The sequence below is a fragment of the Centrocercus urophasianus genome, unplaced genomic scaffold, assembly GCF_019232065.1.
Source record: "Centrocercus urophasianus isolate 14NV4802_14NV808 unplaced genomic scaffold, USGS_Curo_1.0 seq_13, whole genome shotgun sequence".
Classification (NCBI taxonomy): Eukaryota; Metazoa; Chordata; class Aves; order Galliformes; family Phasianidae; genus Centrocercus; species Centrocercus urophasianus.
In genome coordinates, this window is record NW_024884475.1 from 39,424,718 (window position 1) to 39,443,485 (window position 18,768).

General features: G+C 37.7%; 1 protein-coding gene across 5 annotated transcripts in view; it reads left to right on the forward strand.

Moving 5' to 3' along the window:
* ADAMTS3 (ADAM metallopeptidase with thrombospondin type 1 motif 3) overlaps positions 1–15,761 on the forward strand; it is a 246,680-nt gene extending 230,919 nt beyond the window's left edge. For all 5 annotated transcript variants that reach the window (XM_042811523.1, XM_042811524.1, XM_042811526.1 and 2 more), the window contains 7 exons: positions 3,112–3,192; positions 4,791–4,954; positions 5,524–5,689; positions 6,431–6,563; positions 6,911–7,118; positions 7,861–7,978; positions 12,958–15,761. In XM_042811523.1, the coding sequence (XP_042667457.1) occupies positions 3,112–3,192; positions 4,791–4,954; positions 5,524–5,689; positions 6,431–6,563; positions 6,911–7,118; positions 7,861–7,978; positions 12,958–13,535 (1,448 nt within the window). In that variant the 3' untranslated portion in view covers positions 13,536–15,761. The remainder of the gene's footprint in view (positions 1–3,111; positions 3,193–4,790; positions 4,955–5,523; positions 5,690–6,430; positions 6,564–6,910; positions 7,119–7,860; positions 7,979–12,957) is intronic.
* The last annotated feature ends 3,007 nt before the right edge of the window (positions 15,762–18,768 follow it).

Sequence of the window (18,768 nt, forward strand, 5' to 3'; positions counted from 1 at the left end):
CATGCCTTATTCTGTAGGAGGACTAGAAGAAATATTTTTCCTCCCTTTGAAGTGTAAGCTATTCATGAGTTTTTCTTCTTAAACCTAAACTTAAGAGTCGTTAATTGAAGTTCTGAACTTCTTTTCATGTGAACACGTGGATTCTCCTGTCAGATCAGTCTCATCACAAATTGTAGCCTTTTAGTCAAATAAATAAGTGAAAAATAAATTCAACTTAATTCTAAATCAAAGACAGAAACATTTTGGCAGAAACCCTCATTTCTCTCAAGTTGTGTGAATGACATCCAATGAAGCATATGATGACATTAACCTGGTTAAAGTTTTCAGACTGGACTGGGGTACTCTATAACACATCGCTTATCAATAATAATTCAAGACCCCTCGGTCTTTTCAGAAATTTCTATCTGGCCAGTTATTTGTTGAGTTAGGGCAGTATGATGTTTTATATACATACATATATATATTTGTACATATATTTAAGAATACTGTGCATTTTAAGACTTTCCTGTATTGCCTTTATTTCACTTTGGGGAATGTACTCAGGGATATGCATCTTCTGTATGACTGGTAGCAGCTATTTCAGGAATGTCTGTTTGGTAGAACTAAATGTTTTAAGATAGAGTGGAGAAAGACTTAGGGACAGATAACATGGATATCTGCATTAACAGTTTAAAAACTGGTAGTTGCTGCCATGAAGCAGGCTTTATTTCAGCATCAGTAATTACATTTGGACAGTAAGTGACTAACCAAACTAAACTTGGACAAAGATAATGTGCAAATGGAAAGAAAATATGTAAACTATTCTGCTGAAAATACATATTAATTACAAGCCAACTGGAGAAGTTTACAGCTTGTAGCTGCAAGTGCCATTAGAGGACCTTTCTTAAAGCGATAAAGGCAACTGGTGGATTAGACATGAAATTACACAAGAATTACTGTGATGTGGGGAGTAATGGAATGAAGATTATAATTTGAGCCTCTTATACAGGCCTGTGTGTTTCTGGAGCTGGCAGTCACTGTGCTTTTCTGAAAACAGAAAAAAAACCAAACTGTAATCAGCAGAAATTAGTGCATGGCCTTCTAAGCATATTTCTAATCTTTTTCACTAGAAGTAAATGATTGTACTTTTGGGGGCAGAGGGAATATTCATGTCACAATTCTGGATCCAGTCCAGTAGAGTTTTTTCTGGTGCATCTGGTTTCTGTATTCTATAGCAGTGGTTTACAAATTATAGCTTGCATTTGATGTACAAGCCTAAGCTTGAGGTTTGGCTTACTCCCTAGGAGATAACAGGGCAAATGAGAGGTCAACAGAGGGCAAAATATAATACTAACCCCATAATGTAGTGGCTCAGTATTTTTGCCTGGGAACCACCGAGTAACTGCATTGTCTTCTAAGGTGACAGCACGTTACTGGGTGTTTTCACAGTGTTCTCAGTGTCTGGAAAGTGCTACGTCTAAGTGATAGAGAGTACTAGAAATATAGTTCAGAAAATACTGCTATTAGTAAGCCATTTCCAAATGTTAATGAAAGCGTTTATGAAATGTTCATTGTTTTACAGTATCTGTGGCAGTCTAGTTATTAAAAAAACTAATTGACCTCTTCCAACAGGAAAACATTTAAGCAAGAGGTGCCAAAAAGAATTCAAGTTTCTGGAAAATGAAATCTGCAAGTATCCAACTTAAAATCACCTACCTGAATTTTCAGTGGTCTAAATTTCATTGACTGTTAAAAATTGCTAGATGTGTCTAATGCTGCTTTAAGTGCATTTGAACACATAATGTAAATTATACTTTATATTTGTTAAGACCATCTGGCTGACAATGCAGTCAATGAAATAGCAAGACTTGGCTCCCATAACACTAATTATAGACGTTCTATTTAAGGGAAGACGAGAGGAGCATTTACATTGCCCAAAGGAGCTCGCAATATTTCCCTTTCTGAAACAAAGGAGTCTAAAAATACTCTGGGTAAGTTCAAGTGCTTGCAGAAAGAGGCATCCATGGCAACTGGAGAGTTCTTGCTGCAGTTCTCATCTCCAAAAAGGCACTGACACATAACACCTATTCAGGCAAAATCTTTGTTTCATATGCTCAAAAGATGGACAGTAAAAAGATCACTGAATGCTGTTTTTGCAGACTCTCATCAGCCAAATCCATGAAATTACACATATGTGGCACTTTGTTCTTTAAAAATGGATCTAAAGAGATTTGTCATAACTGAATATGCAGACATTAAAGGGAAAATACAGAAATATGAAAGTGCCATACACTCAGAGTTTTGCATCCTTACATCAAATTAATTAGATTCACATCAGTGCTTGTGAAGCTCTTGTTTAAAACTTGCAATAGAAGTGACTGTTGACAAGTTCTCAAGATGGATTTTAGTCTTCCTGAATGACAGAATGACATACTGAACATTACATTAATCATTTAGACGGATAAATGATTGAAATGTAAAATATGAATTACTGTCTTTGTGGACAGCTTTTTATTCTTAACTGCATAGAGTTGAAATCAGCCATTTCATTTCAGCAGTAATACTTGAATTAATACATTTTACATCTGTAGTTTTAAATTGTTTGGATTAACTTCCATGTAGACAAGCCCTTCCTTATGTGTAGTGACAATACAATCTACTACATCCACCTTTCTCCAAGATCACTGATGTCTCGAAGGTAAACAGACACACTGAAGAGACATATGTGTATCAGTACAGTAAGTAAACTCAAATCCCACAGCCTGGCTGATGAGTGATTTGGAAAAAAATAATCAGGAAGAATCGTTCTTCTTCCTTGTACACTCAGAAACATTGGAAACATTTTTTTTTGCCTGAATTGTTAATCAATATGACCTATAGCAATATAGCTAATCAAGAGACAAATAGATTTGTAACTGGTTTCTCTTCACTCCTGGAAAGAGGAAAAACACAAGGAGGTCCTGTCAAATACGTTACAAAGCTATTTGATCAGTTTCTTTCTGACACTGCTTCTCAGTTGGTGGATGCCCCTTTCTGCAAGTAGAAGCTGAATAATGTAGAGCACTCCTAACCATGGCTATTACTTTTTATTTCCTCCTCTGCTTTCTCCATTGACTACTACACATGCCAAAGGGTACCTTAAGATGTTTGACATCCCTCCTGGTGCTCGACATGTGTTTATCCAAGAAGACGAGGCTTCTCCTCATTTTCTTGGTAAGTTCCTCCCTCAGGTTTGGCTTTGAGGCATGATGAGAAGCATGAGGAGTCATGCAGAAGAACCTGAGAAATGAGAACCAAACTAAAGTAGTAAATTTCTGCATTCAGAATCGCATGTTACAGATTGACGATGTAAGCTTAGTAATGAAATTTACTTCTCATATGAATTCCTCAAAATATTAGACTGATCCCAATTTGCATGTTTACTAATAAAAGACTCTCATCACTCTTATTTAAATGATACTGTCAAGGTAAAAAAGTTGCATTTTAATATGTGAATTCAGTATCTTCAATTCAGTATCTTTAACAATCTTATTTGCTGCAGATTGCAAACAACAGCTTTTTTCATGAAAAGAAGATTGGGAAACTTGTGATGTATTTTCAGTCCCTTTCATTTTGGATTTTTCTTTTGAAGGAAAGATCATATATTGTTATATCAGTCTGTAAATTGCTACTTATTGCTGTCTAACGCTTAAGGGATTTTTAGCTTACACTGAAGGGATGAGGTCTTCCATTGATTTTGACATACATTTAATCAGTTTTTTATCTGCCCTGGCAGTGTCTGAATTATAAACTTTTCTGGCAGAGTTATATCTGTTATTAAAAAATTAGTAAGAACAGAAAAAGAAATTTAAAAAACAAAGCAGAAGAGAGGAAATAGTTGAGGCTGTGATAATGTCAGAGAGAAAAATTCTTGGCTTTTGAGGTTTGAGAACTTCAATTTGGACCAAGCACAATGTGACAGTACCCCTGAGAGAATCATTTTGTTTTGGTAGTAAGTAGTTTTATCACATTTCTAAGTAGGTACACTGCAAAACTCTTGCATTTTGATTGCTATAATAATAGGAGCATGTAAGATGTTGGCATATTTTTAAATTTAAATTAAATGTTTAAATATTTTTAAAATGTTTTATGGTGATTTAGAAAGGGATGTAGAAAAGAAAGTAATGAAAGTCTTTTTCTAGATTTCTAATTTATCAGCTTGTAATCCAATCCCTACAGAACCTGATTTGCAAAATGTGTTGCAGGAACAGTTTCCCAGAGGTTTGAATGCCTTGACTCTGCTTATTCATTTTAGCATCTGGCACATACATATGCTGAAGAAACTGAAGTGTGAAAAAAGGTGTCACTTTTATAATCTGAGGAATATAAAAAATGCATCTGTAGTCTGCTGAGATGTCTGTTACACTAAGGGGAGTTCTCAGTAGTGTTGGGTTTGGTCTTCTGCAAACAAGGAGGACAAGAGACTTGGAGGATTTGACCTGAGTTTCTTGCTACTACTGTACTTCCTGGGAGCTATGCCAGTACGGAAAACATACGTACTACATGTGAAGAGGTACTTTCTGTACCTAATTCATATGAATAAGGTGATGCAAAATTGAATCAAATATTCAGATGCACTTGTCATCAGCCTGGAATGTGAAGGCTACATAGGTTGGCCTTGGAGGGCCTATTTCTGTGCAAGTGCATCTACAGCACTAGCTGGTTTGTTCAAGAGGCTTTCTGTGATGTCTCCTGACAAGTTTCACATAAGCCTTCATGACTGGAGATGGTATGATAAGAGGCACAACTGTCACTCTTTTCAATCCTTTCAGCAATTAAGAACCAGGCTACAGGGCACTATATTCTGAATGGAAAGGGGGAGGAGGCCAGATCCCGATCTTTCATCGACCTGGGTGTGGAATGGGAATACAATATAGAAGATGACATAGAAACTCTGCACACTGATGGGCCTTTGCATGATGCAGTGGTTGTCCTGGTAAGTAGTATGCCAAGCAGTGGGAACACAGTGATTTTGTCTTTTACAGAAGTCCATGGCCAGCATGGAGATTGTGCCAAGATTAGACCATTACCATTGCTGTGTAATGCCTCTCTGAAAGACCTATGCAGATGGAACAGCTGACAGGCTAAAGCCCTTTTCTCATTAGGTTTTACTCTCCTTGGTAAAATGCTGTCTGTTCATGTTGCAGTAATGTGTTCCCAGATGTCAGTGGGACACTTTGGACAAAAACAGGCATTACATGTCAAACGCTGTTTGCTCTCTTGCCAAGTAGATCACTGGGCCACAGCATCATTTCATCCTAGGTAGAGGTGTTCTATTTGGCCAGCGAATAAATCTAGCATTATAAAGACATCTCATTTTAAACAGCTCTGTTGATCTTACTGTTGTTAGTTATAGCTGTGAAGATAAAAAAGAAAACCTTTTTTTTCCCAATTAGTTAACCAGCAGTTTGCATGTTTCCCTAGGAGGCTGTACTTTCTTTACTCTGCAACAGAATAAATAATAGCTTTGGTTTTCTACCACTGTTTGCATTTGATTATTAATAGATCATTCCTCGGGAGAATGACACAAGATCTAGCCTGACTTACAAATACATCATTCACGAGGATTCAGTACCAACTATCAACAGCAACAACGTCCTACAGGAGGAAATAGATACTTTTGAGTGGGCGTTGAAAAGTTGGTCACAGTGCTCCAAACCCTGTGGTGGAGGTAAACAGATGATGTAGCACCCTCTAGTAATGACAAATTACCAGAAGTGGAAGAGTAAAAGGTGGGGGAAGTGAATGCTTTAGAAATCTTGAGCTTCCATTTTAGAAACAGCTTGTTATTTTGGGTGCCCAAACTTAAAATATCTATAAAAGTGTCTGATTATTCAAAAGTGTCACTTCCAGCCTAGAAAGAAGTAGTCCTTTTTAGCTGTTAAATTCAGCACCGAGGTCACTTTGAAAGCATGCACTCAGCCATTTTTTGCTACTGATTGTTCACTTTGCTTACAGTGTGTTATTCCTATGCAAATAATGGGTAATGTAAATTTCTAATTAACTTTAACTCCTATGTAGAGCAGTTGAGCAAGTAGTTTGAGTAGCAAGAATGCTAAAACATGACCTGGGTCTTGAGTTAATTCCCCACTTAGTAAGTAACCTGCTGCTTGATGTTAAGGAGGTAGTTTCTTCCCTCTCCGTACCATGATCTTTGTGTGCAGTGCAGAGGTTAAAAGGTCCTAGAGTCACTTCCGGCCTTATAAATCTGCCATAGTGCCATGTTTTAAACAACATCCAAACAGCACTCTGCAACAATATTATGCCTGACAACGGAACAAATTGTGAGCATGTTTTAATACCTTGTAAATATCTGTCATGTAAAACTATTTAATCGTACTTGAAAGTTATATTTTAAAAAAACATTTCTAACAAGAGTCTGCTTTTCCTAATTTTTCTGAAATATTTTCAGGATTCCAGTATACCAAATATGGGTGCCGCAGGAAGAGTGATAACAAAATGGTTCATCGCAGCTTCTGTGAAGCCAGCAAAAAGCCAAAGCCAATTCGTAGAATGTGCAATCTTCAGGAATGTACACGGCCTCTGTAAGTTGGTCATCCGTAAGAATACAAATGATTGCTCCTTGTGGTAGGGGTGAAAATGAGCGTAAGCCAAATTTGGTATGGTACTAATAGCTTTCTAGATTGGAGATCTTACGTAATGGATGTGCTTTGGTTTTTTTTGGTGTTTTTTTTTGGTGTTTTTTTTTTTAACCATTGTACAATCTTGCTGAGTGTTTTCATCCTCCCTACCCTTCCCCTCCTCCTCACTTCCCTCCTCCATCCCCAAAAAAATGCAACAAAAAACAACATGCTAAGAACTGACTGAACTGGCAGCAGTTTGGATAATGGTAAAAGTTGTGAAGGCATTTAATTCCTTTTTTACTTTTAAGGTGGGCAGCAGATGAATGGGAATATTGCACAAAAACCTGTGGGAATTCAGGCTACCAGATCCGCACTGTGCGTTGCATTCAGCCCCTTCATGATGGTGCAAACCGCTCTGTCCATTTCAAGTACTGTAGTGGAGATCGCCCTGAAAGTCGCAGGCCGTGCAACCGAGTACCATGCCCTGCGCAGTGGAAAGCTGGGCCCTGGTCTGAGGTAGGCAAGCAGCAATTGTGAGCGAGTCATGAACCTTTGTAGCACCTCACACCTCTGATGTTGGAGCTGTGCCTGTGGTGAACGTTCCTGCCTGCACTGGTCAGAGATCTCCAAAAATGTGAAAATCAGCAGTAGATAATGTCTTCCTGGCTCTTGGGCTTCTATAGCTCTCCCAAATTCTCTAGGAACAAACTCTGAAAATATCTCCAGTGTCAAATACATAATCCTGCTGAACAAACGTAGATATTTTGTTTCTGTCAACTTTCCAACGTTTCGTTTCCCCAATTCTGAGGATAGCATAACTTTTTTTTTTTTTTATACCAGTGTGGACTTGCACTGGAATCACAGAGTTTCTGTAAGTGTTAATATTCCTCTGATGTCATAGGAACAAACACCTGAATGCTACAGCTAACGCAGTGAACACTAAGTTAGAATTCCATAGTCTTTTTTATTCTCTTTCTGTTACACTGTCAAGTAATAAGCTATAGGAAGACTAAGAAGAAAAATCTATAATATATTCTAATAATAAATTTGATATTGCAAAAAGCAAGGACTGATGAAAATGCTATCCTCTTTCTTGACATATTTTTCCATAATGTCAGCCTTCACTAAAGGCTGCTCTCAAAAACAAACTGCTGGAATGTATAGCCTGATGTGAAAACCAGCCCTGGGCTATTTTAGACACATTAACTATTGCACATTGCTGTGAAATACCCTGAATTGTCTTGTGTCTGTTTCATAGTGTTCTGTGACCTGTGGGGAGGGAACCGAGACCCGGCAGATCATATGCCGTGCTGGTGACCATTGCGATGGAGAAAAGCCAGAATCAGTGAGGGTTTGTAAACTCCCTCCCTGTAATGGTAAGGAAACAAACTGATTGCAGCAAATGAGAGTAACCCTTCCTGTCTCAGTGCAGTGTGTCAGTGCATAGTACGGTTCCAGGGTTAGAGACTTAGATTTCATACTTGAGTGAACTCTGATGAAAAATAATACACTTTATTTAATCCTGCCTGAAGTTTCAGTTCTACCTGGTGAACCTACTGTTTCTCTGTGTACTGGTTTCTAAGATGAGTCAGAGCCTGTGCGTATGATCAGATAGTGTACGTACCAAATTTGTACACTACTGTGTTTTAAAGGTACTACACTGATCAGGTGTCAACCACACAATTTACTTCTTGCATGCTAGAACATATATCATTCACTGGTGATCCCCCTGCTTTATTCCAGCTAATGGTGCCTTGTTTTTCAGTCCAGCACAATACTGATATTCTAACTCAGGGTGATCTGTGTTTCTCACAGATTGGGGCCCTCTCTTGTAACGTAGGGGAAATAGGGGGCTGGACATGTTAGCCTAAGTTGTATTTGCAAAAATCTGTGCTAGAGATGAAGGTCAGTCCCAAGTAGATCCTACTTGACCTCTAGATCCCAGCATGAGGCCAATTAAAGAAATGAAAATACAAATACAAAAACATTGAGCCGTAAGGTATTAATAGGATTCCTAGGAATTTCATTACATTATTTTCATAGAATTTTTTAAACAGTTTTTTAATCTTTTTATGAACAACAAAAAAGTCTTTGTTCCTTTGAGCCGTTAACTTTATTAGATTTTGGGTTTTTTTTTAATCCCTCACAATAGCCCTAATATTCTGACCACTGGCTGGTAGAAAAAATAGAAAAAAGAGTTCTTAGAAAGTGCAGTATGTTTTCCTACAGATTGAATGTAACTGCTTGCCACAAGTCTAGTGAAAGTATGCTTTGCTCTTATTTGTTTTCTGCTGTTGCCAGTGAAAGGACTTAAGGGAGGAAATGATTCTGGGAGCAGTGAACAGTTAAGAGATTCTGTATCCACTAGGTGGGAGCAAATCACTATGTGACTTTATAAACAAGTAGCAGATTTAAAATTATTTATTCATTGTGGACTGATTTTTCACTGGTGATACAAATATTTCCAAAGCTAAAATAAGGGCTACATCTTCACAAAACGATTCAGATAGATTTGATCTTGTGCTTTAGCATCAGCTTTAAGAATCTGTATTTTAAGCATCAGCTGAGATTTTCTTTAATGGCCAGTGTTAAATTCCAGCCTTTCAGAATTAGGCATCAAACCCTCTTACTGTGTCTCTTTCACAGTCATAGTCAGAGCCAAATGCCACTGACATGTTAGACTAAGTATCTGCTAATATGGGAGATAAGCAATAGATGGCCTTATACATGCCCTCTACCATTGCTCCTGAATCACACTGGTTAAAACTCTGTTATTTCATTTCTAGATGCTTAATGCACAACCCATCTTACTTGCCCCACTGAAGGAAGGATTTATGTGGTCATGTCTAAGTACTGCAGTTGCTTACCAGGCTTCTGAAACGCTAGATTCATTCCCTAAGGAAAGAGGATATAGAACTCCATGCTGCAGTTAAAAAATAAAAATAAAAATGTAATGGCCAAGAAAATGTACTGATCCATCTGGCCTTGCTGCAAACCTACAGCGCAACCTGGTCTTAATAAAAATGTTAATATAAGGGCAGCTGCATCCAGCCAAGTCCCTCATACCTTTGACAAAACCACAGGGTACCTTGTGGGTTCTGCTCCTTAGACACATTATACCAGCATCTGTGAGTGCAAACCTTTCTATTCTGCTCAGGAATTTGGGCCGTAGCTTTTACCAAGCATAAGCATTTTCTGCCTCTGCGCTAAGTAGCTGACAGTATTCTTTCAGACCAAATAGTCTGTCTTTTTCACCACACTCTTTTAATGTGGTTTCTGTTGCACTCTATGTTTAGGGAGAACATAGCTAAAATATGAATATTATTCTGTAATATTTATGTAGGTAAACCCTTTATGCATGGAAAGTGTGGTAGTAGTTTATTTTTAAGTTTGTATAGCTTTGATTACTATTTTGATTTTTGGGGCATTAGACATAGCAAAATATTTGTCTACAGCAGATGTTTTTGACAAATGATTTATTGTATAAATGCAAAATTGCTGAGAATTCAATCCAACTGGAACTGTGATGAACATTTGCCTCAGTGTGATTCTTCCTGCAGTATGAGGCACATTAACCTACATCTTCCATTTCATTAGAAAATGCATGTCTGTGTAAAAGAGAAGAGCCACCACTTCAGTCATATGCCTCAGCAGAGATTACAAAAACTGATTTCATTGTACTCGTACAAATTGATGAACAGGTCCTTGGATAGTCTTTTTACAAGCTATCTCTTTGCAACTCTTGATTCAGAATGCAAAAATATCCACCTGCTGTTTCAAATATTAGTGCCCAAATATCAGATTCCAGCTCAAAGCAAGATTTCTCAGGGGGATGCTCTCACCCAGCATCCCACTGAATGTACAATTACACTGATCCTTTTTGTAAGAACTGTGTCACTCCTAAAATGTAATGTGAAATTTTTGCATCAATTTAAATTACTAGCTTCATCTTCTACAGATTCACTAGAGAACCGATACAACCTTCTTGTGTCTTCTACTCTTAGTTACCGTGAAGGAAGTAACAAATTGTGAGAAGGAGAATTTTTACCATGAACATCAGCAGAAGGATACAAGCACTTCCATACTGAATAGGAAATTGTTGACTAGGTTGTGCAGAGTTAACCTAAAAAATAAAAAAAAGGGATTATGTGAGTATATAGCTCCAAGATTGTACTTATGGAACCTACTGGAAGTAGATAAGTACAAAACCAAATCTTTGCACTATCATTTGAGTCACAAAATCAAAACTATTGCAAATCAATACCACAAAAATTAGCCATTAGAGAACAGGATGAAATGAGAAGAACTGCCATTATGAAAGTGCAAAAATAATCATTTGGTTCTTTCTTTTTTGGGTTTGTTTGTTACTTTAGGTCATAATATTTATTTCACTTGTATATAGATATAAATTAGAGTGTGTATATATGATGACTGTCATAATTTTCCAGATCAGATCTCATTTACATGGAAGCACAATTATTACTCTATATACGATGCAAAGATTTGTGTTTCAATATTAGCTTTTCTAGTTTAGATGAATTTTGAATGTAGCCCTTGAATTTACCATGCTAATTCTTACTGAAAATAGTGTTACAGTGCCTTCATGGACTACATATATTCTCAGGCAAATCTGCAGGTTTAACTCAGGTTTGTCGAGAACCAATAAACATCTATCCAAGGAATCACATCAGGACTAGGAGCAAGGAAAAAAATTATATTATGTGCTGAACTCATATAATTTGGTATTTATAAACAGCATCCCACAAGCCCACTGATGCAAGTGTGTAATTTTACTGAATTCAGTGCAATTAAACTGATCTATACTGATTGAGGGGTTGGACTACAGTTAATATTTAAAAAAAGGAAAACTTGGTTGCCTAACATACTGTTGACATGTGGTAAGACAACATCTATACTAGTGAGAAAATATCACAGTACAGAAGGCTAATTTAATTTCAGAGCTTAATAAGTGGCATTACGTGCCATCTGTTGCTCACTGAAATGTTGACTGAATAATTGCTAACTATGAATGGAAGACACATATGGAACAGATATTCTCAATGGTCAGAGTTAGCTTTTGGCCATTTACATTATGGTTTCGCATACTTCTATTTTAAGTAAAATCCATCAGTACCATTACAAATAAACTGTGATATCTTAGGAAAAGCCTGTTAATGGAAACGTCCTGCTAGTCTCTCCCTAAAGTATTTGAATAGTTAATGGATGCACCAAGCAATTTATTTGTCCTCACTGCTGGTTTTCTGTCCTGGGAAGTGTTACATGTTTGTATTCATCTCATTCGGGACTGCTGCTAAAGCCTTTGCACCTGATTTAGGTGGTATAGTTGGTACAACAGATAGCAAGATTAAAAACATAAATGCTCAATATTGCCACCAACTCTCAAGTGCTAAGAAACTCTCAATGTTTGTCCCAGTTCAAGTGACACTAAAACTTAGAACTTTGCCTTTGAGTTCCCAGGATGGATCACACCAAAGAAGTCTGGGTACGAACATACTTTTATATTCAGTATAAAAGTCTTACATTTCTTCTGACTTATTGTGTTTTAAGATTTTCCTCTCTACCATTTTTGACCAGCGTGACTGTGTCTCTATCTGTACAACACAAGTATCCAGCAAATGCTCAAAAAAAGACTGATGTTTCTGAGATCTCAAGTACAACTTTGACTTCTTTAAGAAGTCTTCTTTTGCTGACTGAAAGGAATGCCTCACATGATCTGAAGGCATCTTACATCTGACCTATTTGTTACAAGCTTTCCATCAGTTCTCCATTTATGTTTGGGTCACTGAAAAACTAAGAAAAGTTTCTAACGCTTTATTTTAAGAGATTATGCAAGAGGCATCTTTGAGAGTTCATGGAATTGTAGAATATCCCAAGTTGAAAGGGACCCACAAGGATCACTGAATCCAACTCCTCCCAAAATGACTGCTTGGGATTTCTTTAAAGGAAGATTTAACAGTTTTTAATTTTATTGATAGATAATATCCTCAGGCTAGATTTGGGGCAGATAGAATGACTGGTACTGGAGAGTTAGCACTGTTAATTGCTGTCTGTAGCCCTCCACAAACATGACTTTCTTCTGTTTGCTACTGGTCTGCACAGAAGCCAACATTTTCAAAGTAACTGATGATTTTTGTTGTTGCTGTTCACAAAGCTGCCTCTTTAAAGGGGATGATTTATTTTCTGGGGCTTGGTGAGTTCTTTCATGGATGAAACATCTCAGATTAGCCCATTATTTTGGAAACAGGCATTATTTTATCAGTGCCCATCTAAATGCTGTACAGGTATTTCAGTGCTCTTCATTAGATGTACAATCAGCATTGCATTTGTTTTGCAGATGAGCCCTGTATGGGAGACAAATCTATCTTCTGTCAGATGGAAGTGCTTGCACGTTACTGTTCCATCCCTGGCTACAACAAGCTGTGCTGTGAGTCCTGCAGCAAGCGCAGCAGCACTCTCCCACCACCATTCCTTACTGAAGCTGCTGAAACTGAGGAGGAAGTGATGTTTGATCAAAGTGATTTGCCTAGAGCTTTGGTGATGCCAACGCCTTTAGTCCCCCATTATGCAGAGTTCCTGCCAGGGAGAAGGGGCCTGGGCAGGCTTCATTTCGCAGAAGAGGATACAGATACACACGTCTTCCAGTCAAACACAAAGCCTAAGGGTGCTGAGTTTCCACAACGGAGAGTTCCTCTAGCAACCAAGACTTCGAAGCTATTTGCTTTGTTCCACCAGCCACCTGCCAACAGTAGCAATCTTGGTCCTCCAAATGACCTTGCTTTGGTCGCAGCTGTTCCTGTGGTGTCAGCTAATAACACCGCAGTGGGTGCTCCTTCTCCATCAAGAACCTCACAGAAGAGTGAGAGGCAAATTGACAAGAGATGGCCTTCAAGGTCCTCCACTGTGGAAAGATGAATGTGAATGCCACATGGAGAATAGTTGCAGAAAGAAGCTTTAGTTCACTTTGTGTTTCCCTTCTGGACACTACGGCGCATCCACGAGCAGGACGCTGCAGATCATCAACTAATTCTCCTTGTAAATACAAAGAACAAGAAGTGCTGGTTCACTTTCTAGTTGCTTCCCGTCCCTCCTTCCATACTGTGTCATCTGCTTAGCTTGAATGCGTTGGAGGAAAGCACCAAAGAATAATCCTAACAGTGCACAAAAGTTGCCGAGGACATCGGTCAAGCTTTAGTACAGGGAAAGTGGCCACGTCCTCAGTAGTCACCTCACGATTTTTGTTTTTAAACACTCACATGTAGAAAACACCCCACTACAAGAAGTACCAAACGTTTACATGATACAAAATACTTTTGCAGTGGAACAACTGAATTAATAAGACTTGTTTTGCTAATTTATCTATATAAATGGATATTGTATGAGCAAATTTGCAGCTGTTGTGTAAATACTGTATATTGCAGAAAATCAGTATTATTTTTAAGAGTTTTGTGCTGTCAGACAACCGTTTACCTATGTTACATTCTGGACAACTGCTAGGTGCCTGCCATTGAGTACTGCCTTATTTACATTCCACAAGTTGATTTTTTAAGCAGCATTGTCATAAAAGGATAAGTTCCATTTTCATATGAATTACATCTACTGATACTAGGAAAGAGTTTGTTGTTTGTTTTTTAATATCAACAATGTGATGCTTTCTTTTCAAGTAGAGGGGGAAAAAAGAAGTATAATTCTAAAAGTATGAGTCTGCTTATTGCCACCTGCCCATTAAAAGTCGGTTTAGACATTTTAGCGTAATTCCAGTCACAGGTTGGAAAAATGCTTTTATGTGCCTGTGAAACGAACACTGAGACCTGCAGCCTACACTGAGCAGGCACTGCTTTGGTTAGGAGTTGCAGTGCTGTCCCTTAAGTCTGCTCTTGCCTGAGAGGTCAGACCAGTGTAGGAAACCATGTATATACTGTAAGTACTGTAATATTCACAAGTCAAAAAGTTGTGTTTTCCAGATGATCCAGCTGTTTTTAATGAAGCTAAAAAAGCATCATAGTGGTAGCACTAAGAAGAAATAGCTGTGGCAAGACTTAAAAGATTTTTTTCCTATTGGAAGCATTGGTTTAAAGGTGAGAGAGATATTTATTTTTCAGCATGGTTCACCTCAAAATCTCCACAAGCACAATGCATCTGACTGCAATAATGTACTAGTAATTTATGTCAATAACCATCTTGTTCACAGTCCATCCAATCACACTCTCTCCTGTGTGTTGCTGTAAAGTACTTGTATATAGGATTGAGAACTAAAGATATTTATTAAAAGTTGAATTCTTGATAGTATTTTATGTACTAAATATTTACACTAAGGGCAGTTGACTATCCTTTTTGCCAAGATAAAATAGATGTAACTAGATACTTGTACATGCTATGTCATATGGATAGAACAGAAATTTAAGCTAACTAAACTACTGTAGAGAAATTGTTGATCTTATTGTTAAAAATAATAAAAAAAAAAAGTGACAATTTTTTTTTTATTACAAGCATCTTTAATTTCAAAGTGAGATATTAAATATTCATGTGCAATTTTTGTTTCCCCATAAGAAGTTCTCATGATTGCCCTATTTGACAGAACAGCGGATGTGTACCTATAACCTACTATAAAACAGTAGCATTCCAAATTAGGACTCCAAAGATTAAATTCTGGAAAGAAACTTCTGAGGTGATTATGCATAATCACTAGGATAAGGTAAGGATGAAAACTGTTGTCAGAAGACTTTTATTGTAAATGAAATTTAAGAAGAATCCTTTTCAAGGAAGTATGGGGTCACTGCGCATCTTACACTGTGATGTGCATTATCTAACCCACTGTAGTACCTACTCACCACCTCTAAAGAATTGCTGCTACCTTTCTGCAAGGCTTTTGAAGGTCAAAGAAATTAGTATTAAATATGGTGTACAGACAATCCCTGAGCCTCAAACAGACAAATAGGGTGTGTTTTATTACTTGGAAATTTCCAAAAAGTCAAATTCTCTGTCTTTATCTTCTACATATATACAATGTGGGTGTAGATAATCATTGTACCTTTTTGCTTTCTTTTCTACCAAGCTATTTTCTCTTTCATTAAAGTGTACACTACTGATCCTGTTTGTTGTACTGGGGAGCATGTAGCAATAAAATCTTTAAGATAATAAGGCTTTTTTTTTTTTCTGTTTTGATCCATGATTTTGTTATTTTATCCTTTACAAAATGAAGGAATACGTACATCCCCAAACTTCACTCTGTAGAAAAAAGCTCTTTTCCCTTCATATGTTGTATCTTCAAAACCCATTACTTTTTTTTTTTTTTTTTTTTGTAATTTAGAATTAACAAAACTGAATGTGCAGAACAAAATTTTCTTTACACAATGTTCTTTTATAACATGTACTTCACAGAGTTAACATCAGTGCAGGTGGCTCAAGGGACTTCAGTGCCCTCTGCGGAGGCTTGTGCTTCTTTCTGAGGAAAAACAATTGCCTTCACCATGTCTATGTCTGGAAAACAGGTTTAAAACACTTCCAGGTTCGTGTGACTTGTGGAAGAGGTACTAATAAAAATCACTGACAATAGGATATAAAAGCTGTTTAAAACTGAAGAGTGGTTTCTGAGTCAAAGTAAATGCATTTTGAAAGTTCCTGAGCGGTTTGCTTAATCCCCTATGCCCCTCAGAGTAGATTAAACACATTCAGGTGTTTCCAGATTCCTGATGCACTGAGGAAGTGGAATGAATCATTAGTGAAGAGGGGCTAAAAGCAACGTAATTAAAACTCCCTTGTCAGATACACATACGCAACTCGCCCAGATTTCTGCAGTCGTGTGCACGTGTAGCACTTTCTCAGATTTGAAATATTTGAAACAGCATATTTACAGAAACCTCAGCCTTTGCTTTGAAGATGCATGCTGCAGAAAGAACTTGTATAGCTACGTCTGTCTTTTGAGTGCTTCCTGTGACTTTCCAACACTTGGGAAGTTCCTCCTGAACAAAAGTCTAACATTGTAACAAAAATTCTTCTCCAGGACATGCATGCATACATTGAATAGAGAGGCACGCCCATGTACTCACTCAGAAGGTGGATAGCAAGGACCAAGCAGAGTTGAGTATATGACATCGTGAAGAAAAATATGCCAGCCCTTTCTGGAAACAGGTGTTCATAGTTAGTGTGAAATTGAATATGGCATTGATAAAGATGGAATACAGAAGGAAAAAAGTTGAAAGATAAAAGATTTGCTGCTGGATGATTTCTGCTTTGAATCAATTCTAGGAACTCCGGAGTGTTCCTGTTGCAGAGTACCGTATCTGAACTCATCTTGAAGGGAGTACAGCAAATCTGTGCTTCAGGGCAAGCTGACTTGCTGAAATAATGCATAAGAAAACAATACTGGTGACTGAGTAGTTGGTTCCCAAGAGTTTAGAGAGGACTTCAGCAGAGTACTGTTGGTCAGGGTATCATAGGATACCACCTCTGCCACTTCTACATGTTCTTCTCTCCCTCCCTCTAAGATGCAGCATGACTGTGCTCTGCCACAAAACAAGCATGCCATACACTGATTTCCATTTGCCACACAAAGACTTCAGGAGAAAGCACTGTCATGGACAAGTACATGTGCACTTTTCAGAAAGGAGGAAATAGAAATGGACTTTAAGTTCAACTTTTTCAAGTTCTTTTTTATTACATAGTCTTAAGTAGTGGAGGAAAATGGAAGTACCGAGGCATGGCATGACTCATTCTAATCAAATAAAGCTTCAAAAGAAGGCTGTGTTTCCATTTCCCAGGCTGCTGGATTACACTGCTGCTGCAGACTATTTTAATCTGTCATTCTAAGGTGTTTATTATCCTCTGCTAGTATATGAAGTATCAATACCTTTGCACTGCATTATTCTCTGGAAGCAGAGATTATAGTGTCCTGATAGACAGATCTCACCTGCTGATGCGATAGTGTATATACTTGTTTTTTTATGCGTGGAAGAAATGATGCATGCAGGTGAAAGTAATCTAAAAAATCAGCATGTAATTAGAGCAGCCTGTGATACTGGGAGGAGGTTCCCTTTCTACCCCAACAATAAAATACAATCACTCTGCATTTACATGCATATTTCCTTACAAATGTTTAGTTGCCATACAAATAATGAGATATTGCTTGTAGACAACTTACTATTTCTAAATCCATAATTTACTTTTATAAAGCACACTTTAAAGCATCTGAACTAAAAATATTAGTAGTGGTGTGAAGTTACTGAGTAAGGGATCTGTTTCTTTCTCTGGATAAATGGTTTAAAGAACTGCTGTTATCCTTGCTGAGTGTAGGTGGTCTTGGGACATTACTGTACAAAGTCCACCCGAAAGAGTTGTCAGTGCTTGTGAACATTCACTCCAACTCAATAGCACAGCCCATGCCTGCCATGATTTTGCAACTAACAATGCAAATAATTCATCTGTGAAGAAAATACGCTTTCTGTGTGTTCATCTGGGAGGAAAAAAAACAAAGGTAAAATAAGAATACTTAGCATTTTGGAAGAACACCTGTGAGAATGAGCCCTCCACCTGTGCTAGTTTTGAAGTTTACCAGAGCTGCTGAGAAAACCTTGTAGAAGAGGTAGAAAGTGTTTTCAGCAGAAAATCTGGGGAGCTGAATGAACCATCTCACCCTGCCATGTATTTGCAGCCATAGTCCCCTCATTCCTCCAGCTGTGATTCTTTCATGTTTGATTTTAAATTGACTTTTATAAGTTTTTTCTGAGAGAGATGGGATTACACATGGAGACTACATCAGTAGGAAATTTAATGTGATTAAGTCAATTCCAGTTAAAACTGCAGCAGCAGCAGATGAGAGAGACACAAATTCTCTTTCACACAGAGACTTATCTAAAATCCCAAAGGAAAAAAGGAAGAATCTTGGAGCAGTATTTATTACTGTGCCTGGAACTGGAACCGCATGCCGACGTAAAAAAATCCAGTTTCAACTGAAAAAGGTTCAACAGAGTATCTGGAAAGCAAATGGAGTTAAATTTTAAGCAGCGTTTTTAACAGCTGGTGCAGCTAACTCCTGTGTTTGAAGCATGAACCCTTCCACCTCAGTCATTCATGCCCTTTATCTGAATGCCCAGATCCTTACAGGAGATGGTTTCTCCAAACACTATTCTAGCTACAGGAGAGCCTTTGA